Here is a 26932-nt window from a genome sequence, read left to right as displayed (position 1 = left end):
TAGCTATTCAAACCAAATATTACGACATGAGTGATTGGATCGGAAACCGTTACATTTGTGATTGTACAATGTATGATCATGCCAAAAGGGGAAACCAACTCGAAACTATAGTCTGACTGTGACATCATAATGGTTGTTGTGTTGATTGAATTGTGAGTACAATTGAAGCAGTCAATCTCTGCAGAAAAAAACGAATATTTGATTATTGTTTATTATGAAGCAAAATAGAGCCACTGCAAGATAAATACAAAGTGCTCCATTTATGTGAATACAAATGTAATTATTTTCAAAAAAACAAACCAAGGTTTGCACAGAATAAACATACGACGTTTGTACCAACTATTGTATAGACATGACAATATATAATAATAACTTTCCAAAAAACCGAATATACAATGATCAAAAAAGATATGGTCTTGGCAATCTTATCACTAGAGTAATGATAATAAAGCCTTGTATAATACAGTCCATCAAAACTACTTGAATAAATATAAAACTAGGTAGATAGTAGTAAAAGGATGGTCACAGTAAACTAACACATCCAAATCATCCATCGCTGGCCAATTTAGATTTCAACGTAGTAATCTCTGCTCTCAAAACATGCTCAACATGTTCGCGATTATCCAAATCCTCCAACAACTGTGCCCGCGAAGTCTTGAGCTCCATCAACATGATCTGCAATCGGTCCACCTCCTCACTTTGTGCGTCCTTGTCGCCAGCGATTTGAGCACGACGACGCATCTCTGCTTTAAAGTCATCAATCTCACGCTCCTTGAGCTCTACTTTGTGCTTGAGAAGAGCAATCTCTGTTGAAGCTGCTCGAGTATCCTTGCGAAGCGCATCAATGTCTCGATCCTTTTGCTCAAGTAAGTTACGAACAACAGAGTCGGCAGCACTCGTACTGCCAGGCGATGCAGCAGAACCACCCGATATACTACTAGAAATCTCTTTTTCCTTTTGTCGTAAAAGTTTCTTGAGTGAAAGAACCTCTTCGTCCTTTTCTTCTGCCAACTTTCTGTACCGATCAACATCACGCTCTGCTTCACGACGAAGACGCTCAAAGCGATGCAGTTGATCATCTGCGTCGGCTTGTGCTTCTTGAGATTGCTCAATAGCACTGATTGCACGACGCTTTTCCTCAGCCACCACAGCAGCCAATCTTTCCAGTTCAACTTCTTTAGCCTGGAGCTGCTGGTTTGTTGACTTTTCAATTTGAGCAAGTTCAGCCTGCAAAGATTGATACTCTTCCAAACTAGCCTGAAGCTCCGACACTTTTTTGTCGTTTGCTTCGCGTATGGATTCAATTTCCTTGACATGGCGATCATTTGCTTCTGCAATTTTCTTGTTGGTGTCTTCCAATTCTTTCAAAGTCTGGTCCAGTTGTTTAGATAGAGCATCTCGCTCACCAGCTACTTTGGCTGCAGCTTCATCCAACTCACGCTTCTTGGCTATCCATTCATTAGACCTTTCTGTAGCCATTGCACGCAATGTCCTAGACTCTTCTTGTGCCTGATCCAACCGTTCTTGCAGTCGCTCGCGCTCGACAAAAAATTGCTGCTTTGAAGTAACCAGTCCATCTTCTGCAGTCTCTAGTCGCCTTCTAATCTCCAAATTATCTTCAATGGTTTTGGCTTCAAGTGTGGTTTTCACCAATGCATGCTGTCGATTCAAGTCCTCCAATTCATACTGGTGCTTTCTCGTTACACTGGACAACTCAATCTCAATAGCTTCTTGAATTCGTTGATCAGTAGAGGCTTTAATTTGTTCTATTTCACGCTCAAGCCGCTTGGTGACTTGTTTTGTTTCTTCAAGTGCATAACTCTGCACTTCATTCAACTCGAGCTGATGATTGTCTTTGATGCGCTTCATATCGCTGTCCCATTTATCCTGTTGTCGAGCTGACATGTCCAACAACTCTCGATCAGCAGAAGCAATCTTGTTTTTCAATTCTGTAGACACACGTTCCAGCTCAAGTTCAGCAACTTCCAATTTCCGACTAGTTTCTTCCATTTTGAGTTTGAAACCTTGGAGCTCAGTAGCTGTACGCTCTGAATCATGCAAACGGGTGGTGAGTGTTGCGAGCTGGTCTTGAAGAGTACCGTACTCCCGTCGCAAGTCAGAAAACTTTGAATCTGAATCCATATTGGTTGTGTGTAGATTACCCTGCACGGCTTCCAAACTCTGCTCCATCGATTTCTTTTGCGCCATCAACTCCTGTATGCGCTGTGTGGAGTATTTATCATGATCAAGGAGACTTCTAAAGCGGGTTATCATAATTGTCATGCTCGGTAAGCCTGTAGCAGTTCTTCCTGTTGGACTAAACGCATCTTTGTTGCGGCTAAGTGTTGGTATTGATCGAGGCGAAGTTGCACCAACCCACACCTCAAGCTCGCTATTGATCTCACAAAGTAGCTTTTCGTCCATTTCAGTAAATCCATTTCCACGACTTTTAAGCTGTTGAATCAGATCAGCTTGCTCATCATTCTTGCGTTGAACGTCTTTAAACTCAGACTCACTAAACATGGGTGATCGCGCAGATTTAGAAGACTGTATTATCCCGCGTGGACGACCATATCGACTATTAAGACCCTCTTCAGTATCAGTTTCTGATTCAGACACGGGACCAGCAGTTGAAGACCCATTTCCTCGTCGAGTACGTCTGGATGATGTAGATCGAGCAGTGCGTAGCTTGGTTTGTAGCTCAGCTATATGCTCTCGATCCTGCACCTGTTGTAGTTTAAGCTTCTCCTGTTCTAAAACAGCTTGCTTGAGCTGTTCGCCTAACGCACGATTCATGCCGTTGTTTGATGCCGAACTGTCTTTAGCGCGCAAAAGCACACTCGTACGGCGGTGATCGTTAGACACATTACCACCAGCATGAACCATTTCTAATTGAGTATTGGCTTCCTCTAGTTCTCCCAAAAGATTAGAAATCATGCGATCCTTGGATTCAATCAAGGACTGGTCATCTTCAAGCTGAAGCTGTAGATTAGCAAGCAGATCCTTTTTGGAAGAAAGTTCCTCCTTTGCATCTGTAAGATCAGCTCTGCATGTAGCCAAATCAAGTTTAAGACGATTAAGTTCAAATTGTGAGGGCTGATCGTCCTTGAACTGCATAGATGCCTCCAAAATAGACCGCTCTTCTCTGGCGTGTCTTAGACTTCGCTGTGCATCGGCGGCTACACGACGCAACGGCTCTTGCTCACTTTCTAATCTCGATACTGTGAGTTTCAAAACATCTACATGTTGTTCCATTTCACGAACACGGCTTTCAGCTGATGCAAGTTTTTTTCTGGCAACTAGCTCTTCGGCAGCACGCTTTGCACTTCCATCAGGATAGGCATTGGTAGCTTGCTGCTGTTCTAGCATCTGCCACCGCAACACTGCAGAAATATGCATAAAGACAATGCGCTCAGTCTCGACAAGATTGAATACAGTCTTCCATGTATCTGCAGCAATATCCTCCATTTTTCTCGTGGTGTCAATAAGCTGTTGTCGAGCAGTGTTGATTTGATTGGGGTCGGTCACCCCGCTTCGCATGAATGATTCTGCAGCCTCGCGAATGCGTGATTCTAACGCAATCTTGTTTTGAAGCGACCCTACTTGAGAAGTGTAGGAGATGATTTGACGTCGCTTATCTTCGAGTTTGTCAAGCTGCATCATCTGAAATCCGTCACAATCTGCCAATGCAGTATTTACCAACTGTTGAATAACTTTGGGATCAAATAGATCTATGGTGGCTGAAGCACTGCTGGAAGTGGTCTTTTGACTATTGCGTCGAAATAAGCCTATATCACCAGATCCTGAATGCGTCTGTCGATTCAGAAAAGGAGACGAAAGACGTGTAGACGCAATCATTTGCATTAGTGGAGTGCGAAATCCTGATTGCCCAGTTGCCGACACATCATTGTATTTAAAAAATGGCATAGAGCCGTTGGGCAAAGACAATGGACTGTCTGGAGGGTTAGCAAGTGTTTGTTGAGTAGAAAGCTGACTCTCAGGAATGATGGCTGTAAGATTGTGTGGTGATGATGAAATAGGTGATGTATCCACTGCTGGTCGTCGTATACCATCTTTATTTCCTGGAATAGATACATTTGTATCAAGGGATTCCTGTAGAGGAGATTCTTTTCGTGTAGAAAATTCACGGGCACTGATATTAGTCTGGCTCGCTAAAGCTGTTGCTGCTGATCGTAATCCATTTGATCTCTAAAATCAAAAGAAATTGGGTTAGAATGATTACACATGAATTGGGCTTTGGACAAAAAGTTTGGTACTGAGCAGACATACAGAAGTATAAGCGCTACGACCAGATCGTTCAGAAGCTACAGACCGGCCACTTGCAGACGCGCCATCTTTTGCCTTGCTTCGACTTTTGCTCAATAAATCAGCAAGTGCACCAGCACCTGCCGCATCGCCCAAAAGCCAATTATCGTCATCTTCGTTTGTATTATTCGGCTTTCTATCATTATTTTTTGTAGAGACAGCAATTGGAGCTCGTTTGGGATTAGAGCTTGGTGCAGTGGGTCTGCTGCCACCTCGGTCGCTGCGACTTGCGCCTGGTGACCGTTCACGAATCGACATTCCACCAACTCTGGTACTGCTCAAGGGTACTCGTTCAGATGCTGATCGCTGAAAAGAGTCGGGTGCTCTACGACTGTCAGTGTTACTCCGTTCGTATCGGCCATTTGCTGATGAAGGAGGACTTGGTGCAGCAGACCGATCATAACGACGACCAGGTAGAAAAGCAGTCAACGGACCTTCTGGACGAGGAGCAGTAGGAGAAGGTGGAGAACGAAACGAGGAAGATTGCTGCTGTTTTTGTTTTTGTGATGAGCCAGTGTCTTGCTCTTCATCCAGATTAAAATCTGCAAGTTGGTCAAGAAGGCTCGAAAGTGGGCGTGAGTTGACACCAGGAACAGCAGGCACAGGACGCCTCTAAACTCGAGCCCAGACAAGACAGATTAAGCATCGAGATGAATTCACATGTTAGTAGTTAGTATATGCTCAACAGGTAACTGGAGTATAGAATATTAGTCATTCCATTACAATTGGTCATGGCTGTAGTCTAACATTGCAGTGGCGATATGCCATTCAACAAGTGGCAGTATGGCATTGATGCTCCTGTATGCTTATTGACTACTGCCATGACCAATTCATTGGTACAAATGATACTTGAATGAATATAGTAGTTACCCTGCTTGACGAGCTCATGCTTTGCTGAGTATTAGCAGTAGTACTTTTATTGGGATCCTGTGATGTTGCTGACGGAGACAGGAAATCACCGCCTATAACAGTTCTTTTCCTGCGAGACCCTGCTAATGACATTTAAATAGACTATCAATACGAATGGTCGGCAGTTGTGAAATGCAGCGGCAGACTATCCAGTTATCAAGAATCGTAGGCTTCGTTGTCAAAAATTCAATGAAACGCGAAAATCCAATTCCATTGGCACTTGATTCGAGTTACTCGGTTACGAGGCTTTACTAGGCAAACCATTTATTCTATTCTTCAGTTTCTATTGCTCGTTCTATATCGTGTATACACTGAAAACAGTGTATATTTACATCATCACAACTGGTTGTATATCTGTCTGCTTCAATTTCAATTAGACAGACGCAACTCGAGTCTTTTCCAAGCATGTTTTTGAAACTGCATATATTCACGTGATTTGTATTCTTGATCACGTGTTATATTCTCAAATCAGCAGTGACAAACTACAGGTCAAATCTGCACTTGTCTTCCTGTCACGAAACCCATAAGCCATCAACTATGTCTGTAGGTTGCAATTATGCCATGCATCCATCCCAGTCTATATACATCTTAATTGACTGTCCAAGCATTCCATCTATATATGCATCCGTCATTTTGTTTAGTATCTTGAACTAATCCCACTCACTCATGATATTAGAAACGCACAAAGAAGGTTGGAATTACCGGCAAGTATGGCACCCGTTACGGTGCTTCACTCCGTAAGCAAGTCAAGAAGATGGAAATCACACAGCACGCCAAGTACACTTGCACTTTCTGCGGAAAGGTACGATATGTTTTGAACTCAATCGCTGACTGATCTCCAACCATATTTTCAAGTCAGTTTTGCAAGGGAGTGTGTTGACAAGATTCAACTCAGCATTGGATCAGAAAGCAGTTTATTGATGCAATCAAATCGACTCTTTGATTTGATTGCTGTTGGATTCTAATATCCAGTTGAGCCATTCTGTACAAGACTGATCATAAGCCATCAACTTGGCACACTGCCTACAAAACTGATTTGCGAATTTTAATTGCAATATATCCTGTAATCTAACCCATTGTTTTGATTCATGCAAATCTTACAGGATGCTGTCAAGCGCGAGTCTGTTGGTATCTGGAAGTGCAAGGGCTGCAGAAAGGTTCTTGCCGGTGGTGCATGGACTGTTGGCACCACTGCCGCAGCCACTGTTCGCTCCACCATCCGTCGTCTTCGTGAAATCACCGAGGCATAAACGACTGGTCTTGTGAACTAAACATTGTGTTGTGATTTTCGGCGACTACTAAATAGAAAATCTACTTCCAAATAACAAAACCTTTATGCTTTGATGGCTACTTTAGACTTTGATTGGACTAGTGTGATGGGTGGAGTTTAAATCATGACAATGCATGAAAATTGCAGTAGTGGAATTCGAATGTGGAGAATTGACAACTTGACTCGACAAGCAGCAACCATCTTACAAATCAAGTTTGTTACATCATGTCACCTTTTAGCTCTCTACTTACTATTCGATCCAAGGTAATCCAACCAGATTTTATATCCACCATGCTAGACAATCTCAAAATGGAAATCACCAACTATTAGTCAACCCTGCATGTCTGGTTTTAGATCAATACAAGAACACTGGCTAGTATGAACAACAGTATAGTGAATCGATTTCATCAAGCACCGATACTACTGGCATCACTCATGCCATCTATGCAAGCTAAAGCATATCAAAACATGGCAATTCTACCATCACCGTGTCATGCAGCATCACGCATCCAAACCAGAGGCTTGTCTTCCACCACCAAAGTAATATCACTCTTGGTCTACTCAGTATACCCAATTTGCAATGAATTGCTTAACATTCCTATTATTACACTGTATCTAGTCTGATCTCACCCATTCGTCAGTATCTCCAACTGCATCCATATCTGACACTGATTCCACCACTCGAATTACATTTGCAGATGGATCCTCTACATCATTGTAAGTTTTAAATGCTTGAAACTTTTCCAATAGCATTACATATGTAATTGTGTATGCATTAGAATTGAAATGTAATACTAATGACAATTGTGCTCCTGGGAAATAGCCATGGAATATGGCTGAGAGATCATTGTCGATGCAAAGCTTGTTTCCATCAGGTTACTCGACAAAGACTAGTAGATACCAGCCAAGTATGCTTAAATTAAGAACCATGTATTGCATTACAATAGAACTCGTAGTAATTGGCATAATTCTAGATCCCGCTGGACATCAAACCACAGTCAGTCTCTATAAGAGATGGCACAGTTACCATCGAATGCAAGTACATCTTTATTTTTTCAAATCAAGTCACCACCAGCTATGATCTGATATATTTATATATTATAGGGCATAAACCATCGCATACAACAGAGTTTACGCTTGATTGGCTACAGCAGCATTCATATGCTCCAAAAGTATCCATCAAGATTGATAAGCCATCTACAAAGTAAGATGAAACTACTTGTATAACTGAGCTATATGTTTTGCATATATCAAGCAAGCAGTGTATCCACGAATCTAACTATTCAGGCGTTTCTAGAAAGTTTTGGGATGCTTCAATCGTGTCTAATCTGCCCACAACCCCATACAAAGATGTATGTGCATAAACTCTGATGTGAACTGCCAATACTGTAGTACAACTAGCATTTTGAATTCTTGGCTGATTTGGTTATTACTGTAGATTATGGGAGGCAATGATGGCTTGCAACATTGGCTTACCAACATTGATACATATGGGTTTGGATTTGTTTCTGGAGTTCCTGTGGATCCTAAAGTGGGTTGAATGTACAACTATATATCTTGATTATGTGAATCATTAAAATTGTGTTTTGGACTGCAGGCAACAGAAGAGCTTGGTCGACGCATCTCGTTTATCCGTGAAACTCATTATGGTAAAAAATCGAGCATTTTGCATTTCATCTGTCAACATTGAATTCATTAGTAGTATGACTCTGTTAATGTAGGATCGTTTTGGGATTTTACTCCTAACATGGAACATGGAGATACAGCATACACGACACTTGGCCTTGGGGCACATACGGATACTACATATTTTACTGATCCCATTGGGTATATTATAGCATATCTTGTTTTCATGGGCTTTTGTTGAACTATATTATCCTTGCTCATGTACGCTAGTATCTGCATGTGTACCGATTTAATCTAGGCTCCAGCTCTTTCATTTGCTAGAACATACTGGCACTGGTGGGGAATCTCTATATGTGGACGCATTCCATGTTGCCAATTTACTAAAACAAGAAAGTCCATGGGCATTTGATGCACTCACTCAAATCCAAATCACTGCACACTCGGCAGGCGATGAGCATACGTTCATGCAACCCACTCCAAAGCAATTCCCTCTTATCAAGCTTGACAATTTTGGAAATGTGCTGCAAGTCCGATACAACAACAATGATCGATCGGTGCTGGATTCGCTAAGCAAGACTGATGTAGAGCAATTTTATGCAGCATTAAGAGTATGGATGACAATGGTCAAGGATCGCAGAAATGAGGCATGGGTGAAACTGGTGCCTGGAATGGCTGTGATGGTGGATAACTGGCGAGTACTGCATGGAAGATCGGCATTTACTGGGTTTAGGAGACTAGTTGGATCGTATCATGGATGGGATGATTATCGATCCAAGGTTATGATGATTTGTGGTCAGGGTAAAGCAAAAGACGATCTATGAACAATAGTTTGATTCAATATAGTTGATGGAGCCAATAACTACAATGGAATGATTTCTGGCGTTCACTATAGTCATGGCAGTTTTTATTGTTTGTCATCGATAAACTTGAGAGAGATGGAGTTGACACAATGACGCTCATCAGTTGGGGTTTTGAATCCCTCACCTTTGAAGACATGGCCCAAATGGCCTCCACATGCAGTGCAAACAATCTCTATGCGCAGCATTCCGCCAGATCTGTCTTCATGGCGAGTGATAGCTCCTGGAATAGCATCTTGGTAAAAGTAATAGTATATTAGCCTACACTTCAAATTTTGGTATTGCGTAAACCGCTGCGAATATCATTTACCATAGAATGCAGGCCATCCACAGCCAGAATTGAACTTTGTAGTGGAGCTATACAGGGGAGTATTGCATCCAGAACAGGTATAGGTTCCATTGGCCGAGTGTTTGTTGAACTCTCCAGTGTTGGGAGCCTCAGTGTCCTTTTCTCTCAGCACTTTGAACTGTTGGGGAGACAGCACTGCTCTCCACTGAACACTGATTAGCTAGATCTAAAAGTATCTTAATATAGCACTACTGACAGCACGTACTTGTTGTTCGGTCTTTTGTGTCATTCTCCTGACTGTTCTTTGAAAATATTGTGTGTTGGTTAAACTAAACCTTGATATCGTCGACCATGCGAAGAATCTCGTATGCATCTCTGTTTAAACCTTTCAACTCGTGAAAATGCGAGTATGGATGCCTTTTGTGCTTGATGTTCTTTGATTTACCAACGCAGCATCATGCCAATAGCAACGGGATCAGCTACACGGTAATACTTCACATGCTATTGGTTCAACCCCACTGGCTTTAGCACAACTATCTTGATTCAGATTGTAAATTCAGACTTGCTTTCAAGCACAAGTGAATTAATTTCACGTGATGATATGCATGCGCACATTCAGCATTTTTGAATTCAATCCGACTCTAAAACACTTGGTTCGTTGGTCGTTTCAAACATGTGTGAGTAAAGTATTATCCAACTGCCACTAGCCGCGTATATTATACTATGAATGTTCTTTTTGTCTGTTGTAGTCAGTCTATGAATTCTAGTGCTTGAATGCAGGGCCATAAACTAACTTAAATTTGTGGCTTGTATATGCATAATTCATCAGCGTCTGGAAATAAAAACGAGGCAGTTGCATGCTGCACCTCGATTGTGGGACTACTGGCATCGTTGTTTTTTGGAAAGTCGAATACAAATGATCAAAGCACTGAATTACAACCTCAGCAACCTGTAGTTGTTCAACAACCACCAGCTACAACATGGCAGAAACCTCCACAGCACCAATATGACCAGCAGCTTCCTTCGCAACCTCATTATGATCAGCAAGTACCGGTAAAGCCAAATCATCCTGTTTCTGTGCCCCACTCTCCACCATCTCAGCAGCATCATGTCGACGATGCTGCACTAATACAAGAAGCTGAATCGCTGCGTGACCAAGCTCACAAAATGGCCAATGATCGTGCCAAGTTTTATGATGCCTCTCAAGCTGCATGGAATTCAGGAAACAAGGCAGATGCTAAGGAACAATCTGACAAGGCAAAGCAGTACGGTGCTAAAGTGGATCAGCTGAATGCACAGGCATCCGCTCTGTTTTTTAAAGCCAAAAACGCCGGTCGTGGTCTTGGGGAGATTGACCTCCATGGCCAGTTTGTTCGTGAAGCAGTACGACTAACAGACGAACGTATTCTTCAATGCAGACAGCAGGCTAATGGACAGGAGAGAGTGACGGATCTGGTGGTGATTGTTGGCAAAGGACTGCATTCCGTTGGAGGTGTTGCCAAGATTAAACCTGCTATTGTCGAGTTGATGCAGAAACATGGCATTAGTGCCACTATGGATACTCCTAATGCTGGATGCATTACAGTCCATTTGGAAAATAACGATGGTCAGCGTGGCCTTCCTGGTCAAAGCAATGATGATCCAACTCAGGTTGTTGATAAGTGTAAAATCCAATAGTTTTTTCAAAACGTGCGCATTCTTGTCTAGTATTTTATTTTTGTGAGTATACATATTTATTTGATACTTTCTGTAGTTGAAACATCTTGCCATTCATTTGCTTCATTGTATCTTCATAGTATTTTGGAATTCTTGAATCAGAGTGACCAATAATACAGTTTTATTTGAAGATATATATCAAGTGTTTAGTTTAGGGGATATTTATGCAATGACATCGAGTAAAAACATGATTGAGCGCTTTAAACTTTTTGGAAACTCCCAGTCTAGCCTTTATAAACTTGCGCAATATTGAAGATGACTAGGATCACAGCACATTGTAAACTATAGAAGTGGAAAGGGGATATCAACATAATAATTTACTGATGGAGGAATTTGAATGCAATCGTAGTCAGAGATTTGACTGCATAAGAAACGAGGTTTACTGATGCTTTTGAATCGATGGTAGATAATGTAGACCCAAAAGGTTTGTATTTCCAGAGACAAATGTATTGAAACTATTGCCACGCTTTCTTGATTGCTGTTCTAGTAGTTTGGGAACGAGTCGTATTCATAGATGTAAGCTGTGAATTCAAGGCTTAGTAGATGCTGGTATAGTATCCACATGCAATTCGCAACTGGCGACTTTCTGAAAATACAAGCCTTTGAACACGATTTGATATTTTGTGAATAGAACTGTTTGTAGGTATTGGTTTCAGATCGCAAGAAACGTCGCTCAATATCAAGCTGCACGGCTTATATATCTGCTACACGGTTTTGCCAAACTTTATATCGATAAAACCCATCTTTTGGTATTCCATTTGGAAAGAGTCGAGTTTCACTTTTGAATGGCGGCCAACTACAGATTCAACATTGACATTGAATACTAATGGCTCTTGATTACACATACAGACCACCCATTGCTGAATGGGTTTGAAATACAGACTGCTTTCATAACAAAGTGTACTGACTTGGCAGCCAAGCAGGGCAACTTTTGAAAAATCCATCACATTCGCCATCCCGCGATGCATCCGGATCAAACGGCACCAATACTGCATTAAGCAATAATGCAAACTATTCACATGCTATCAACATCATAAATATCAGTGATATAGAAAGAGCATTGAACAGTGCCGCTTTTCTTGAATGAAACCATTCTCCTTTTGGTGATTGGCATGAAAACAATCGCCGCATTCCCGAGACATGCAATCCTTGTTCTCTTCAACTAGAGTGCAAACATATCTGAGATTTAGGATACAACAAAAAGCTTGTAGTGCTATTGACGACACCAAAACAGCCAAATCTAATATTTGAATTACAATGGATAAATACGATTTCAAACTTGGTAATCGTAGAGTGTATGGCTATGTCAATCAAAAAAAGGCGGGTTCAAAAAGGAGAATTTCAGGCCAAGACTAGTTTAATTTTATGTGCAACATATGACGGATGTTGTGTTTTAAAGAATTGGGAATGTCTATTCAAGCTGATTTTTAATAGGAAACTAATCGAATATTCAACGATTGTATATTCCAAAGCAAGAGGCAGTGACTGCAAGCTAAAATACAAGTGTTTCATTTTACGTGAATAACGGCTATATTAACTGAAATTTTGCGGATTTCATCTTGGTCTGATTATCGAGTATTGCAAGGTATAAACAGGCTACTTTCTTGTCACTCACTGTGGTAGAGTATTTCTCTATTGTGTTTGCCTGTAAATCATTGGCTTTCTCTTTGGAAATATACTGGCATAACTCTGATTGCTGGAGAGTGCACTAGCAATCCTTTGAAATTAATCTATTCTGGCATGACAATAAGATAAAGTATAGTCTGCTACTTTCTCTACTGCTATTATGATGATGAGCACTATGAATACACTTTCAAGTTGAATTGAATGGCTGCTTGTATCTTCTATTGGCCATTTGATGCCATAGTTGTCCACTATTTCGCCATATAAGCGATATATGTCATGACAGCCATGCATTGATGAGGTTCGATTGTTGATGCAGATAAATATACTAGTGTGCCCATCCTAGCTTATGCCCGTCTTTCTCTACGTGGATAATATATTTCTTGTAGCTGTACCTTTCTCATTTTCCATATTATTCTCCAACCTACCTGTGTGACCAGTACTATGATATTGGTCATGTGCTGTTGGAAAACATTCCATCATGCTTATGATGGAATGCACAATCCTTCTATTCCCACCACTATACATGCCTAACCCTGACATTGCATCTAATACAAGACAATGTAATTTCTGTTTTATTTTAGATTCAGCACAATTTACCCTTCATCTGTAAAGAGCTTAAATTTCATCAAGCTTTCTTGGCTCAACAAATTCAACTTGCTTTCCGCTTTGACATCCAACCCTTGATCATAATGGGCGTCATTTTTAAACAATTCCTTGACTCAGCCTCCTGCAATACTAACAGCAAGGTGTACTGCTGCATCATATGCAATACCCATTTATCCACAACTGACGACATCATCTCAAAGGTATGCATCTGCATTTTTATTGTAAAGTCAAAGGTTCATCGTGCGACTTGCTTTCTCCTGCTAATCTATGCATCTACACCCCAATTTGCTAAACCAATGCAATGCAATTCCATTCAATTCACCCTTGCTGCCATTGTCGTGGCCGATTGGGTTATTTGATATTTAAATACTATAGGCCTTTCAAGGTCAACATGGCAAAGCATATCTTTTCAATGCAGTGTAGGTCGTTTATTTTTCCGTTCGACTCTGTCATGGCGCTGTTTGCATAGGAGAAAAACAAACCAGTTGTATTCACTGGCTGTACCCTCATTCCAATCGGTAATCACAAACTAACCATAAGTGTGCGATTTTTTTCTATAAGCGTGAACATATTCCAGGGGCCGGCAGAAGAAAGAAGCATGACGACAGGGCTGCATACTGTCCGTGATATCCATTGCACATACTGTCAAACCGTTGTAGGTTGGAGATATGTAAGCGATGGGTTTTTAACTGTGTTGATGCATCTTGTGATTTCAGTGCAGTTTTTTGAATCATGTTGACAATCATGCACTGTTTATGGTGTCATCTGCAAATCACGTCGCTGTTGCGGGTTATTAGGACAAGGCATATGAAGAATCACAAAAATACAAGGAAGGTCGATATATTCTTGAACATGCACTCATTTCATGCATATAGTTTCATGGCCAGGTAGCATGCTTTGCATTCCAGTGATAAAAATGTATTTACGCCTTACTGATTATGTCAACATTTAATGATTCAACGATAGCAACAACTATTCTGTACCATAGCGTCTGTATAATTCAGCTGCCCAAGAAACATCGTACTATAATTGGCTATTTTTGTGCCCCTGATGCGTGTTTGATATCTCATAATAGACAGCTTCAACTAATGTTGCAGCCCTAATGCGATTGGACTCCTTTTATCTGCAACTTGACAAGTCTTGAATACAGCAGCCTTTAGTTTGTTCTAGCTACACTGGATCCTGATGGGTTCAATCCAAAGGACAAAGCTTATTTTCATCTATTCATTTTATTGTTATTCATAGCTCCATATTTTTAGCCGCGTGGCTTATAAAGAACAATGCCAAAAAAATTTGGACAGTTTTAATTTTCATGCTTGCACGCTGATTTGAGCAAGATTGCTTTTTGCTTGTATATGACTATCGAGTGACAGGTTCATTACCCAACTTGATGCTATTGGTGTTTTTATTTCTGTGGTGCATTCCATCACATAACACGTATGAATGGTTAATATCATGAAGCCAAAGAGTGAACCAATGCACATTTATTTTTGTTCATGCTGCAGGCCGAGTATTGGCGGTGTCATTTTGTACATGTAGATTAAATCATAGGATGCATGCGAATAAAGCATGGTTGTGCAAGAATAAAAATCATTCAATCGTAAAATTCACTGTAATGCGGTAGATTCAAATTGTTTGCTATTGTACTTGATTTGAATATCAAGACACTAATTCAAACAATTGGATCTAGTGCAAGCAAGTATCAGTGTCCACGTATGGGATGCATTGCCATTCACCCCACTCGTATCAAGACTGAATTTTCTCTAGGGCCAGAAAACGCGAAGGGCATATTAACGCCTATTTATCGAACAATCAACTTGACTGGATCTGTAGTTCAAGTAGAACATCAACCAACTTTTCACATCATTAGAATCTTGTTCAGCGTACAGTATATTCAGAGACAACATGCTTTCTGCCGGTTCATTATCCCAGGGTTCTGGCCCAGTTAATAAACTGTTCAAACGAAAAACAAACAAGGCTAAAAAAGGCATCAATGCTGTATGTATTTGTCTTGTGGGTTGTATGATTGGGCATGCAGTTGTGCAAGTGTACGTCTTTGATGTGGTCCATATCACGAGTTTTAGATACTTTAATAAACCAGACATGCACTAGGTTGGATATATCTTATCAACTTCTTGGTCTTGCACATAGACTTGACAGCTCATTCATACCACCAATGATGCTTTTATCATTGACATGTACGTTAATTCTGGATACGTACTAACACATTGGTTACATTTTTGTATGCACATTCATCATGGGTATTGTCAATGAAATATAGCTCGTCTTGGCATCTGGAGCCATGTCTGCAACAGCGTTTCCTTCCTTTTTCTCCTTCTTACCCTTTCAAACGGTCGACGTTACAAAAGTAACTCCAGTGAGCATGCATACCGCGGCTCCACATCCAAAACTTCCATCCAAGCCAAACATCCGACGCGTAGCAAGTCTTTCAGCCATCCCACTTCAAACTCGGCCAGTATCTACTCGACCTTCAAAATCTCAGTCCGCTGTTATCAATGGCACGCTGAAGCATTTGGATGATGACGAAGATTTTGAGGCGTTTGTTGCAGAGTGTGATGAGTTTGCCAAGATAACTGATGCCACAAAAGGGTTGTATGTTGCACCTGCTGCAGAAGCACTTGAAGCCGTTTTACATTCATCTGTTCTTGATTCACCGGTATGTATGCCAGTAGAACTGCAGTCAAACAGCGGAAACAATGGGTTCCAGAGCATAGCGAGAAGAGTTCAATCTACACCTGGAGCGATAGATGCTCGTCATCGTCCTCTTGCATTACAGATTCCTCATACTGGTGAATCTACCGAGTACGAAAGTCATTGTGCAACAGCAAGAAAAAAGTCCATTTCAAAGATTTCAACTTCGTTTTTCCATGCTTCCATTCAGGCGCGAGCACAAGCTAAACTTGATCGAGAGCGAGAAATGCAAGTACCATCTAGTCGGAGTCAGCCTCCTCCCCTGCTTGAATCATGGGATGACGATTTTGAACAAAGTGGTGGTGTAGAAAGTGATCATGAAGATGGCTATGAGGAATTTTGGGATAATGAAATGTTGGTTGTGCCTCAGCATATTAACCAGCATCAAATGCGTTTGCAGCGTGATCGATTTACTATTCGTGACTTTGCGCTTCATGTTCAGGGTATGTATCAAAGAAATAGCAAAGCTGTTATATTTAATTAGATGGTCAATCCAACAATGCCTATGTATTTAGATGCCAAATTCAATCTATTGGTTTGATGAAACTAACTTTTAACTCAATCATGTGCTGTTTATAGATCTAAGATTGATATATCAGGAAGTAGCGGATGCGGTGAAGCAAGGAGCAAAAAAGAATCCCATGATGTTTGCTCAACATACGCAAAAATTCCAAAAGGTGCTTGATATTGCTCAAGTCATATTGGATATTGCTGAGCACGTTGACGAATCTACCAACGACCCATCCAATACACCTCCAGTTACACCCCTGACATCTACATTTCCATCTACTACCTATTCTCATGCGCAAAGGGAAATTACTCCAAGACATATTGAGGTACTGATCGATTTAATTGCAAAAGGCGTGCCAATGGAAGTTGTTGACTCGGATGGAAAGAAAATCAGCACAGGTGTTATTGTTGGAGTAGATGAGCGTGCAGCACTCGAATGTGTAAACAAACTTGTCAGAGACCAAGTTTTGGCGTTTGAAAGCAGCCTGATTGGAGTTTTGAATGCTCGTATGGTGCCATTGAAAACTTGCTTAAAAATGTACGAGAAGCTTGTGTGTTGAAGTTGATTGTTTTAGTTTGCAACACATCGTAGATTTACACTTATTATGTTTCATTTTTGTTGATATGTCGGCAAATGAGACCAGATATCCCCACTACTGATTATTGGGGTGTGTATTCCCAATTTTGGAATAAACACTCTGTTTGTTCCACCCTATTTTAATTGATTCGCTTCGTTTTTAAATAAACTTAATTTCCCAGAAATTGTAAAGTCGATAGTATTTGAATGCATCAATAAAATTATGCAGTGGTTTGTTCAATAACTACTTTATGGGCATCTAAGTCAAAGTCTCGACAGCCTTGATCAATTCCTCATATTGAAAACTTTCAGGTTGTTCATGGAACGTCTCAACAAGCTTTTGCTGATTCTCGTTTCCCGTGATATAAAATAGTTGAGTTTGGTATACGAGATTCTGAGCTTCAGTGAGAGTGAGATTACTGCTCTGAGACTCTCCCAGTTCACCCACCATCAGCACGATCGACTTTGAAGCTGCTAGATCATCATAGTGTGTTACTACAAAACTAGGACGAGAAAGTGCGCCGTGTGTTTTGTATTCAAGGAGTGGTGTGTAGTAGGTTTGGTGGCCACTGAATTGTATAAAATACAGCTCGTATCCATCATTGCGTGGTAATGGCAGAATAAACTAAATAATAGGCAGAGTCAAAATATAATATAAACGGTAAAGCAACCGAGCCAAATCCATCCCAATAGAAATAGATACGTACAAGTGGGTACTTGCGGCCGCGCTGATGGAGCTTTTTATATGTCGCACTGTCTATACTGGCACTCAAACAGTTTTTATCCGAATGATACTTGTTCCAAATGATTGACACCATTTCAGGGGTTTCTTTCATCAGCAACTCCAGTTTAACAATTTGATCCAGTTTCTAAATCATTATCCACAATAGCCAATCCAGTTACTAATCTTGATGGCATGGCACAATTCATAGACATGTAATAAATAGAGTGCAAACCTTTTCGTATGATGGAAGTTTTTCGGATTTTCTATCCAGATTCTTTTTTGTGGGGTCATTTTCACCAGATGGTGGAGATGGTTTTTGTTCAGCAAGTTTCCTTTGGCGCTCTTTAACATCAAGTTCGTCTTGTTTCCGTTTTGCAATCATCTGCTCGACCGACTCGAATCCAGCTCTAATTTATATTTGCCAATGTGAAATAAATGGAAATATGCAGCCATTATCATTGCAATTGTAAGCTTGATCCATTCATGTCTCAATCTGTATATACAGCAGTAGAAATGATCGGTACCCATGATTTACACCTACTCTTTCGCCTTGCGCTCCAGCTTTGCCTCATACTTTTCACGATATCGACGCTGGACTTCAGTTTCGGATTGCAAAAGCTGTTGGTCAAGCGAAATTGCAGAATCAGGAGTAGACTTTAGGGACATGCTGGATAAGATTGACCCAAGAACATCTCCTCGAGATGCTTCAGGAGAAACTCTTAGCCAGTCTAATTACATCAGATCAAATGAATAACAATTCACTAGTGAGTTGAATGTACAAAGTAATATGGATCATTGTAACCAAGTCATTTGAGAAATTGTAATGCACCTGCGCTGCTCAATGTCGCAAACTGCTTAACGGTCGCTCTTTGAGCATCCGATAGTTTGCTAGAAGAGACTGCTTTTGTGTCAGTGATTGAAGCTGAAATCGCAGAAGACACCTGCTTTCCTTTAGCTGTCTTGCGTAGCTGTTTCGACATGGCTCGAATTAGCATGCGTTCAAGTAGAATTGCAAAAATAAAAAAACACTGAGTTTCCTTTTTTGACAAGAATTTGGCTTGTGTTCAAGAATGATGTTTTCAAACAGAATCTTGATTGTATTCACACATTTGGCCTAAGACTGCTTTACACTAAAGTAGTCGATGATTCAGTATGATGACAACAACTCTAAAATCATTTGAAAACAAGCTTCTTGTTTAACTGGGTGCTCTGATACTGAATCAAGTAGATGCTAGTTGAAACAGCTGTCTTGTACAAACACCAAATATATGCTTCAAATAGCAATCAAATAAACCACGACATTGATACTTTTCAAGTTATTTTAACCAATTTTATTCAAACTGACCAATACCAATGCATAAAAACATAACTGAGAATTAATAATTTGGACATCCACAATCCTGATGGGTTTATAAACCATTTGATCCGTAGATATACGCATTAGTAGTGCACCACTTCAATCACTAACACCACTAGATTGTTGCAGAAATTTGCCGAGACCACCAGCCATACTTCTACCAACAACTCCCATGGCTTTCCTAAGTTTCTTGAGGAATCTTTTCGTCCTTGATTTTTTGGGAGGGTTTGGACCACCTTTGGTAAACGGTGACTCTGTTTTTGTCGATTGTTGATGAGGTCCTTCAGGCATAGGAGAACGCTTTTCTAAAGTTATAGAAGCATCTAGGCTGGCTTTGGATGGAATTTTAACACTGTTGACAGTGGTTACAGCAAGAGCAAGGGCAAAAAACAGTGAGAGATTCATAGTGTATAGAGTAGTTCAATCTATTGTAGTAGTAGGTTGAGAATGAGAGGATGCATTTTAAAGTTCATTATATCGAGCCTTTTATATTCATATTGGGCCAAGGCATACTGACAGATCTGTGTGACACTACACAGCTAATAGTCGCTGTTCTACACATGTATTGTGGATTGTCAGGGATGGGAACAGGGTCACTCCCTATTTGCATGGATTGTGTATAGAAATGCCAATATATGCTTTGCTGACTATCTTGGTTATTGAGTCTTGGTTACACAGTGTCCTCCCTTTTGATGATTTAGTAGACCACCAAATACAAGGGACGTTAGACTTGCACAGGAAATATTTGGTGAAAGCAATGGATAGACTGGGCTACTATAGATTGGCTGGTATGATGAATGAGGGCTCAAGCTACTGACCTGCCAATGATCAAGGGATGTAGCTTAAACCAATCCAAATATAGTATTCTCAAACAATAATGCATCAGACATGCAGAATATCTTTAAATGATTGAACTAGTATGCGTAATGCTTTATGTATCAAATACACTTCAGACAGCATTGAACAGATTGTTGCTCAGCTCCTTGACTTGTGATATCAGACATCAAAATAGCTGTTGTAATCAAAGTTTTGCAATCACTCCATTGGTTTGAATGTGATAATAAACAACCAATCATCAAGACAAACAATATGTAAATATAACCAGAAATAAGTTGGTTGGGTGTTTCATTTAAAGCTACTTTGATATATATAATCGAATCATTCAAGTTGTATCTGCCAGTACAACCTGAATGCATGTTTCCGTGCTTTGGTTCCACTCTATGACTTCAAGCCTAGTAGATGTAAACTGGTGCTTTGGACAATCCAGCAATACATTTTTCTGTAGCTGCTCAAAACAACATTTGTTGTCTCCTTACTGTTTATGTATCTCTGCATGATTGAGCTTCCAATGTTGCAAAAGTAATCTTTAAACTATTTAGAGTATACTCGAGTATAAAAGTAAACGACCAATCTAATTCAGACTGACAACTCTGTATTCATACTCAAGCTATATTATCTACTGATCCAAGACTTTCCTAGCAAAATAGTACCAACAGGCTTGATTATAAAATAGCATAATTGTTTTATTTCAAATTAGAAATATCAAGATTGTCAAAATTCTGCACATCATAAACTAAACTAGTAGATTGACGACAATCACTAAATATCTTTGACGCTGGTGATTTCAAATGCTGATTTCTTAACGGGCTCTTCAGGAATACTCGAAAGTGCAGGGCTGCTTGGAGGAGTTGCATGATTGCCTTTTGAAACTGCATTTTTTGCTTCCAAAGCCTTTGATTGAACTTCCCTTGCATAGTCCAACTTCTGTTTTGCATCGATCATCTTTTCAAGATCAGATCTCAATCGAATTTCCTGTACTGAAGGAGTTTCGTCATGCTTTACCATTCTTTCAGTCTCACTCAAACCACCAAATCGCTCTATCTTTTCCTGTTGGGCGAGAAACAGTTTAATGGATTCCTGAAGTGTTCGGGCGCTTATTTTAAATTTGGACATGGCTAGCGTGGTTTCTTGGGCTGCTTGGTTCCACAATCTATACGCCTGCAATCTCGGTGGTTGTGGGGATCTGCGCTGAATGTGTGATAGTGACAGGGAATCCGACAAAGGACTGCTACTTTGCGATACTGGGTTGAGAGCACTGGCACTAACCAAAAAGATTGACACGACGTATAGCAGAGTTGGATTCATTTGTGGATGCAAGAGTGTCTAGATGAAGCTGCTCAAATAAAGCAAGGTAGCCATGCAAGTATTTATAATGAAAGGGTATGTTAGTGATGTTATGGATGTAAGAGCGACTTGAGGGCGAGGTACACGAAGCAAGGGTTACTCTGTGTCATTAAAGTTTAAAATGATCCACAAACCATGTACTGCAGAGTATTTTTCCGGATTTGTACACTACAAGCCATGCTGATATTGGTAGCAAAGCTTCAACTGATTACATGTGCACTTGGCAGGGTGGATGTGGTTCATAGCGCAATGGATTGGCAGTGGTTGCATCATGCACAACTACTCTGACTTTAACAGGGTTGAGTGGTAGACTCCATCTACTCCTTGGCCAACTGCTTCGAGTATCACTCAACATTGTACAATTATATATGCAGTTGATAGTTCAATATATTAAATATTTCATTATTACTGATAGTAGATGCATGACCAAGTATCCTTCAATCATGTATTTATTGTCTATTCAAGCCAACTCGGATATTCAATCAAGAGTGATTAGAGTATGTATGATGCATCTACATCACAGCTCAATACCATCGCAGATTCCAATAGCATGCTTCAAGATTGTTTTTTCTTGAATACGCACAATCAGTGCAAACTTGATGTGCATGGAATCTTGAGTAGATATATTGGACTGCTCAAGTAGTTGAAGTTGCTGACGATCAGTTTGAAGATTGGTCGGGTAACGTTTTAGTTGGTATGCACAAAGTTGGCTAATAAACTGGAAGACTGCAATTTTAGTTGGGGAGCAGCCATCAGATACATTGGTTGTGGGTGTTTTAGCTTTTTGCGTCACGACAAAAGAGTTTGATTTAGAACTGGCTCTGCTATGCTTCCTACTGTTTTTTTTGCTGACAGGCACAACGATAGTATCTTTCCAAACGCCATTGTGAATGCGCATAAAGTATTCTAAAGCAGAGGATAAGTCTTGATTCCAGAAACTAAAAAGTGCGTTGTCAGCAACAAGAACTGCAACAGTACACAATGTGACGAGTGAAGGATGTCCATCGTAGCCAATATGCATGTAATCAAGATCGACTTCAACCTCCTCGTCATCCATTTCACTGTGGTGGTCGTGATTGTCTTCATCACAACACCCAAGCTCTGTTTGATCCGGCTGATGATCGTGTGCTGGTGTATCGAGTTTTTGATTCCTAGATATGGTTCCAAGCAGATCATGCATGAGATCTGGAAACTTTTCATTCAAGAAAACAAGACGGGCTTCAATGGCTGATTTTGAAGAATAAAGTTTGGCTGCTTGCTTGACAACATCTGATGATAAAATTACTGCTGTTGAATATGGGTTATTTGATTCTGCAAATCCGTATCGACTCAGTAGATCGGCGTTGGAGTGAGTACCGTAGGTATTGAAAATCTCCTCGCCACGTTTTGCAGACAATACCACTGACATTTCAATCATGTCAGCAGCCAGGATGCCATCGTCAATCAACTCATCTTCGCTTTCATCTTCCGAGTCTGTGCAATACAGGTCGGAAGGACAGCTGCATACAGATTCAGTGTCACTTTCCTTACTACCCTTTTCTGCCCATTCTTTACGATCAGAAACGATCTCGTTCTCGCTATCCGATTCGCTATCATGATCAATCTCGAGCTCGTTATCCGCAGCAAGATCTTCCCAATCCTCATCGCTTGAACCTTCAGAACTCGACACCATGTCACATTCGCAAACTCCGCTTGCACCGCAGTAATAACACACCTGCGCATTGGTTTCAAAATGAACATGTTCGCCGTCTGTTCTATGATTAAACAGATCTGCCAATGGAACCATTGCTTCTTCATGATACACATCCACTCTGAATGCTCTCGAGGTTACCAACGAAGTAGCGGCAGTAAAATCATCAAATGTCATTTTGGCAGCATTGAATACTTTGCTGTTTTCTTTAACAAGAGGTACAACGTGCTCTTTGTAATCAGCTTTGAGATCTTTAGGCATGGGTTCAAGCAAATGTGCTACTGCCGTTCCATCTAAACATGCTTGTTGGTCTTTTTCCCAAAATAAAGGAATGTTTTCTCGAAGAGGCAGAGACTGAATGTATCCGTACCAAGGCGACTTTTCACCCAACGATCGCTCAAACATTAGTGCAATGACAAGTCCAAGTTGACCGCCCAAACCTTGTTCCTCTAGCACCGTCGAAAAACTGTCAGCATTCAAAAACAACCCAAGAATTCATTTACATGCAAACATGTTCAATGCAGTACCTAAAACATCGGCCACACCACAATTTTTGATGGAGAGAATGGCTTCTTTAGGAATAGCACAGAGGATATCGCCAACCTCTAGTGTTTGTTTTGCAAAAACTCTAAATCCATTGTTGGTGTCATGTTCAATCCTGATTTTTTCTTCATCGTATGCAATCTTGTTTTCACCAAACCATTGCTTGAGAATATTCAACCGTGACATGATGATGCAGTTGATAATAAAATTGTTTGATAAAACTGTTTTCATCAACCACGTGATTCTGGCATGGCATTTCCTGTGTGCAAGATATTGCTCGGCAAGAGTCCAAATTGGTATTTAGTATACAGTTTAAAGATTTGGTGTATTTAAAATACGGAATAAACTGATGATACATACGCTGGCATATTTACAATGATTTACACTCAATCTTGGAGGAGCCGAATGGCTGTATGAGTTGTTTTTGAAACAGCCGCCATGATCGAATCTAGCCTCAAGTCGCATGTAAATAGTATCTGCCAGCCATACATATCTGTAGACTCATGCGCATGTCCGACTCCAATCAAGTACCTGTCAAGCCAATCTATCAATGCCACACCTAAAAATGAATTGTGCATTGACCTATATTGGTATTTTGTTTTATTTGACAACGATTGACTACATGGATATCACTGATTCACCATCAAACCGAGTCAAGATTCGAGTAATTTCGTTCTCGTAAAAATCGGAGGTTTGTCCAGCAACTAATATATATGATCACAGCCTCTATCTGTAGCCCAATTACCCCCAATGCATCTTCTGCGGCCATGACTGCTTCCAAGAAAGGTAAATATTGTACTGTTGGCATATATCTAGAGCTCGACATGCCCACTTCAACCTTACACCAATATAAAAACATATTTCTACCATAAACTACAAAATACGGCCATTGATTAATTTATGGTGGATATGCAATACATGGATGATTGCCATGATGGTTTTCTACTTAAAGCATCCAGGCCAATCATGCATGTTCCTGACAGGGTTGAAGCGCCTTTCCATCGTCGCTGCGCTTCATCCAACTCAGCCGTAGTTTCTAATTCAGCAGTATCAGCGCAAAGTCTGGCCGCGGAGCTGTCCGAAGTAAAAAGTATTCTTTCTACACGAGAGCGAGGCAAGTGTACTATTCTCCATATCTAGCATTGCTGTACATATTATGCATTGTCTCGTCTGAAGGCATGGTTGGATATTTAAATATGGCATGCTTGAATGCTTAGCGTAATAGACCATCTCTGGAAAATATAGACTAATCTGAATATCCTGGGATACCATTTAATTCAAAACCTTGTTCGACTGATGGTCAGAGCTAACCCTCTCCGCCGAAATTGGACAGCAGCTACTACTTGCTAATAATGTTCTACAGGCATCATATGAAGACCTTTTGCTTGAACAGCAACAACAAGGACACGCATCCACGACAACTGCTTATACTAGCCCGAGAATCCTTAATCTCCGACCACATTCTAAAACCCCAGTAAAGCCAGCCCAGACTCAAGAGTCTGATTTTCATACAACATCAGATGAACCCTTTCAAGATCAACCATTACCATCATGGACACCTAGACGCTTATCCAAATCAGTTCAAGATCCAGACACGTATGTGCTGCAGCTCGAGAAAACCAATATGGATATTCAAAATGAGTTGACCGCAGCAGATATAAAGTACAAAGCGCTCAATGCATCATATCAAAAACAGATACAGCATTTGGAGAGCACAATTGCCGTGCTTCAAGATGAATTCACATCTGTGCAAGAAAAATACAATGTAATCCAGCTTGACAGAAAAAAATCGATACAGGTCAAAAGGGAAGCTCAACGCAATAAGATGTCAACTGTCGGTATGGACAATGATATCATGGAATCCCTCGTGACTGAAAAAGAAGTGTTGCAGGCTAAGCTGTCCAAAAAGCTTGCACAGTTGAGCCTGACGGAATCTAGATTGACTAGTGCTTTAGCTGAAAACGAGTGTCTTCGGACTGATTTACTACAACTAATTGATACAAATGCCGAAAACATTCACTTGCGAAATATTAATAATCAACAAGAATCCCAAACAGCTCATTTACAGTTGCAGCTAGAATCTTATCAACTTGAAATTACTCGTCTGCATGAACTGGTTCAACTACGCGATGCCTATAATTCATTGGAAGTAGAGCAGTCAAAAAACTCTTTTGGACTGACACATATGCTACAAAAGAGCAAGTCATCGCTATCGCTTAAACTAGAAGGACAATCTACTCTTGTTGATGCTGAACAGACGCATGACTCTGATGCTATATGTAGCTTTGACCAAAATACTACAATTACGGATCCAACTGTAGTTGCTGACCATCAATTCAAAAACGAATCGCTTAACACCGCTTGTTCATCTTCTAGGTTGTGTAAATCTCCTTCGCTCGATACCCTTTCCGAGGATCAAAACGACACTTTGGTAGCGTTGACTGACAATCCTGCTGAAACTGATTCAGATCTATTTTATACAAAATGCAAAACCATTGCAACAGAGTCTGAGGCAGAATCAGATGATGCGTACTACACTCCTGCTCGTACTACCTCACCAACCCATGCTTTGTCCAAGAATGAACCCGAGCTTTATAATGCAAGCCCAACCGCACCAAAAGCAACTTCGTTGGCCGACAGTCTTTTACTTCTTCAGCCACCTCGTCACTATCACCCGCATTCTTTTCATGCACCATACCCGACATTATATCCTCATAGTCAACTGTATCGTAGTTTTCACTTGAGGCAGGCTAGTGGGAATATCAAGCAGCAAAATGCTGGCGATCCATTGCATCGTATTCATCAAATTGTCAGTACAGCCTCGTTGGAGATTGGTCTGGCTTCAATAGACTCTGGATATCTTGAGAGTTCAGGGTACAATAGTAATCACTCAACGGACTCGCACAATGCTATGAGTGGGAGTGACATGCTTGGAGAGCTTCTTCATTCATGTCTGCATTTGGTCAAGCGTGTTTTAGGTCTTCCGATTCCATCTGGCAATGCTGATTATGTTGCACGTAAACAACGATCTATAGATAGACTAAACCGGATGGTATAAGAGCATTACTTATGATCATACTTATCAACTATACAGATTTACATTTGATAGGAAAGAAATAAAGCATAAAACGCAATATTTCTCCATTACACTATAAGTATTTTAAAAGTTGCTGATCTACATAGCTGCAATACTTTTATTCATTATAGCCTACAGATCCATTCCAACAACAAAATGATGGAGTTGGGTTGGTCAGGCGACTGTTTATTGGCATGGTATTACAAATCCAAACTGGTAGTTACACATGTAGCCCATTATGTCTTATACTTGTCCAACAGGTCATCAACTAAACCCTGATTGCTTTCAAAAGATCAACCAACCAAAATAACCAATTTAAAACAGCAGATTTGAA

The 26932-nt window shown here is 40.5% G+C and overlaps 13 protein-coding genes across 13 annotated transcripts; 7 read left to right on the top strand and 6 right to left on the bottom strand.

Moving 5' to 3' along the window:
- Window positions 1-195: 195 nt before the first annotated feature.
- Window positions 196-5328, bottom strand: BATDEDRAFT_34900 (uncharacterized protein; the record flags this gene model as incomplete). Its single annotated transcript, XM_006677971.1, has 3 exons — window positions 196-4209; window positions 4291-4938; window positions 5197-5328. The coding sequence occupies 3 exons, from the start codon at window positions 5326-5328 to the stop codon at window positions 547-549; spliced, it is 4443 nt and encodes a 1480-aa protein (XP_006678034.1). The 3' UTR covers window positions 196-546.
- Window positions 5329-5772: 444 nt separating this feature from the next.
- On the top strand, window positions 5773-6592 carry BATDEDRAFT_87597 (ribosomal protein L37a; the record flags this gene model as incomplete). Its single annotated transcript, XM_006678216.1, has 3 exons — window positions 5773-5778; window positions 5912-6037; window positions 6339-6592. The coding sequence occupies 3 exons, from the start codon at window positions 5773-5775 to the stop codon at window positions 6483-6485; spliced, it is 279 nt and encodes a 92-aa protein (XP_006678279.1). The 3' UTR covers window positions 6486-6592.
- A 138-nt stretch (window positions 6593-6730) lies between these two features.
- Window positions 6731-7297, top strand: BATDEDRAFT_87643 (uncharacterized protein; the record flags this gene model as incomplete). Its single annotated transcript, XM_006678215.1, has 3 exons — window positions 6731-6769; window positions 7125-7222; window positions 7285-7297. 3 exons carry the CDS (start codon window positions 6731-6733, stop codon window positions 7295-7297), a joined length of 150 nt encoding a protein of 49 aa, XP_006678278.1.
- Window positions 7298-7302: 5 nt separating this feature from the next.
- BATDEDRAFT_10446 (uncharacterized protein) lies at window positions 7303-8952 on the top strand (the record flags this gene model as incomplete). The annotated part of the gene is made up of 7 exons (XM_006677660.1): window positions 7303-7413; window positions 7546-7677; window positions 7765-7857; window positions 7944-8036; window positions 8103-8154; window positions 8227-8332; window positions 8430-8952. 7 exons carry the CDS (start codon window positions 7303-7305, stop codon window positions 8950-8952), a joined length of 1110 nt encoding a protein of 369 aa, XP_006677723.1.
- A 57-nt stretch (window positions 8953-9009) lies between these two features.
- BATDEDRAFT_87596 (peptide-methionine (R)-S-oxide reductase) lies at window positions 9010-9583 on the bottom strand. Its single transcript, XM_006678112.1, has 3 exons — window positions 9543-9583; window positions 9299-9482; window positions 9010-9223 (listed from the first exon to the last, which is right to left on the bottom strand). Exons 1-3 carry the CDS (start codon window positions 9564-9566, stop codon window positions 9036-9038), a joined length of 396 nt encoding a protein of 131 aa, XP_006678175.1. The 5' UTR covers window positions 9567-9583; the 3' UTR covers window positions 9010-9035.
- A 357-nt stretch (window positions 9584-9940) lies between these two features.
- BATDEDRAFT_16402 (uncharacterized protein) lies at window positions 9941-10873 on the top strand (the record flags this gene model as incomplete). The annotated part of the gene is made up of 2 exons (XM_006677730.1): window positions 9941-9954; window positions 10107-10873. Coding segments are annotated over exons 1-2 (771 nt in total), but the record flags the coding sequence as incomplete, so codon positions are not given.
- Window positions 10874-13198: 2325 nt separating this feature from the next.
- Window positions 13199-14827, top strand: BATDEDRAFT_16398 (uncharacterized protein). The gene is made up of 5 exons (XM_006677729.1): window positions 13199-13425; window positions 13601-13644; window positions 13787-13895; window positions 14023-14112; window positions 14192-14827. Exons 1-4 carry the CDS (start codon window positions 13309-13311, stop codon window positions 14098-14100), a joined length of 348 nt encoding a protein of 115 aa, XP_006677792.1. The 5' UTR covers window positions 13199-13308; the 3' UTR covers window positions 14101-14112; window positions 14192-14827.
- Window positions 14828-15130: 303 nt separating this feature from the next.
- BATDEDRAFT_24228 (uncharacterized protein) lies at window positions 15131-17007 on the top strand (the record flags this gene model as incomplete). The annotated part of the gene is made up of 3 exons (XM_006677880.1): window positions 15131-15223; window positions 15507-16380; window positions 16517-17007. The coding sequence occupies 3 exons, from the start codon at window positions 15131-15133 to the stop codon at window positions 17005-17007; spliced, it is 1458 nt and encodes a 485-aa protein (XP_006677943.1).
- Window positions 17008-17283: 276 nt separating this feature from the next.
- BATDEDRAFT_24227 (uncharacterized protein) lies at window positions 17284-18728 on the bottom strand (the record flags this gene model as incomplete). Its single annotated transcript, XM_006677879.1, has 5 exons — window positions 17284-17649; window positions 17732-17893; window positions 17981-18155; window positions 18290-18476; window positions 18578-18728. 5 exons carry the CDS (start codon window positions 18726-18728, stop codon window positions 17284-17286), a joined length of 1041 nt encoding a protein of 346 aa, XP_006677942.1.
- A 476-nt stretch (window positions 18729-19204) lies between these two features.
- On the bottom strand, window positions 19205-19510 carry BATDEDRAFT_87916 (uncharacterized protein; the record flags this gene model as incomplete). The annotated part of the gene is made up of 1 exon (XM_006678111.1): window positions 19205-19510. One exon carries the CDS (start codon window positions 19508-19510, stop codon window positions 19205-19207), a length of 306 nt encoding a protein of 101 aa, XP_006678174.1.
- Window positions 19511-20704: 1194 nt separating this feature from the next.
- BATDEDRAFT_24225 (uncharacterized protein) lies at window positions 20705-21250 on the bottom strand (the record flags this gene model as incomplete). The annotated part of the gene is made up of 1 exon (XM_006677878.1): window positions 20705-21250. One exon carries the CDS (start codon window positions 21248-21250, stop codon window positions 20705-20707), a length of 546 nt encoding a protein of 181 aa, XP_006677941.1.
- Window positions 21251-21806: 556 nt separating this feature from the next.
- BATDEDRAFT_87914 (protein-lysine N-methyltransferase) lies at window positions 21807-23708 on the bottom strand (the record flags this gene model as incomplete). The annotated part of the gene is made up of 2 exons (XM_006678110.1): window positions 21807-23428; window positions 23507-23708. The coding sequence occupies 2 exons, from the start codon at window positions 23706-23708 to the stop codon at window positions 21807-21809; spliced, it is 1824 nt and encodes a 607-aa protein (XP_006678173.1).
- Window positions 23709-24488: 780 nt separating this feature from the next.
- Window positions 24489-26870, top strand: BATDEDRAFT_24223 (uncharacterized protein; the record flags this gene model as incomplete). Its single annotated transcript, XM_006677877.1, has 3 exons — window positions 24489-24612; window positions 24827-26574; window positions 26730-26870. 3 exons carry the CDS (start codon window positions 24489-24491, stop codon window positions 26868-26870), a joined length of 2013 nt encoding a protein of 670 aa, XP_006677940.1.
- Between the last annotated feature and the right edge of the window lie 62 nt (window positions 26871-26932).

Source organism: Batrachochytrium dendrobatidis (assembly GCF_000203795.2).
Source record: "Batrachochytrium dendrobatidis JAM81 unplaced genomic scaffold BATDEscaffold_4, whole genome shotgun sequence".
Lineage (NCBI taxonomy): Eukaryota > Fungi > Chytridiomycota > Chytridiomycetes > Rhizophydiales > Batrachochytrium > Batrachochytrium dendrobatidis.
Note: the sequence above shows the minus strand (reverse complement) of the source record. Positions and strands in the feature narration are given on the sequence as shown.

Excerpts from the sequence above, each read along its gene's own strand:
- BATDEDRAFT_87596 (XM_006678112.1), bottom strand. The coding sequence starts at position 9,566 with ATGACACAAAAGACCGAACAACAA. Across the intron at positions 9,483-9,542 it reads CACAAAAGACCGAACAACAA|TGGAGAGCAGTGCTGTCTCC; the intron begins GTACGTGCTGTC and ends ATCAGTGTTCAG. Across the intron at positions 9,224-9,298 it reads TGGATGGCCTGCATTCTATG|ATGCTATTCCAGGAGCTATC; the intron begins GTAAATGATATT and ends ACTTTTACCAAG.
- BATDEDRAFT_16398 (XM_006677729.1), top strand. The coding sequence starts at position 13,309 with ATGGGCGTCATTTTTAAACAATTCCTTGACTCAGCCTCCTGCAATACT. Across the intron at positions 13,645-13,786 it reads GCATATCTTTTCAATGCAGT|CGTGAACATATTCCAGGGGC; the intron begins GTAGGTCGTTTA and ends TTTTTCTATAAG. Across the intron at positions 13,896-14,022 it reads CCGTTGTAGGTTGGAGATAT|GACAAGGCATATGAAGAATC; the intron begins GTAAGCGATGGG and ends GCGGGTTATTAG.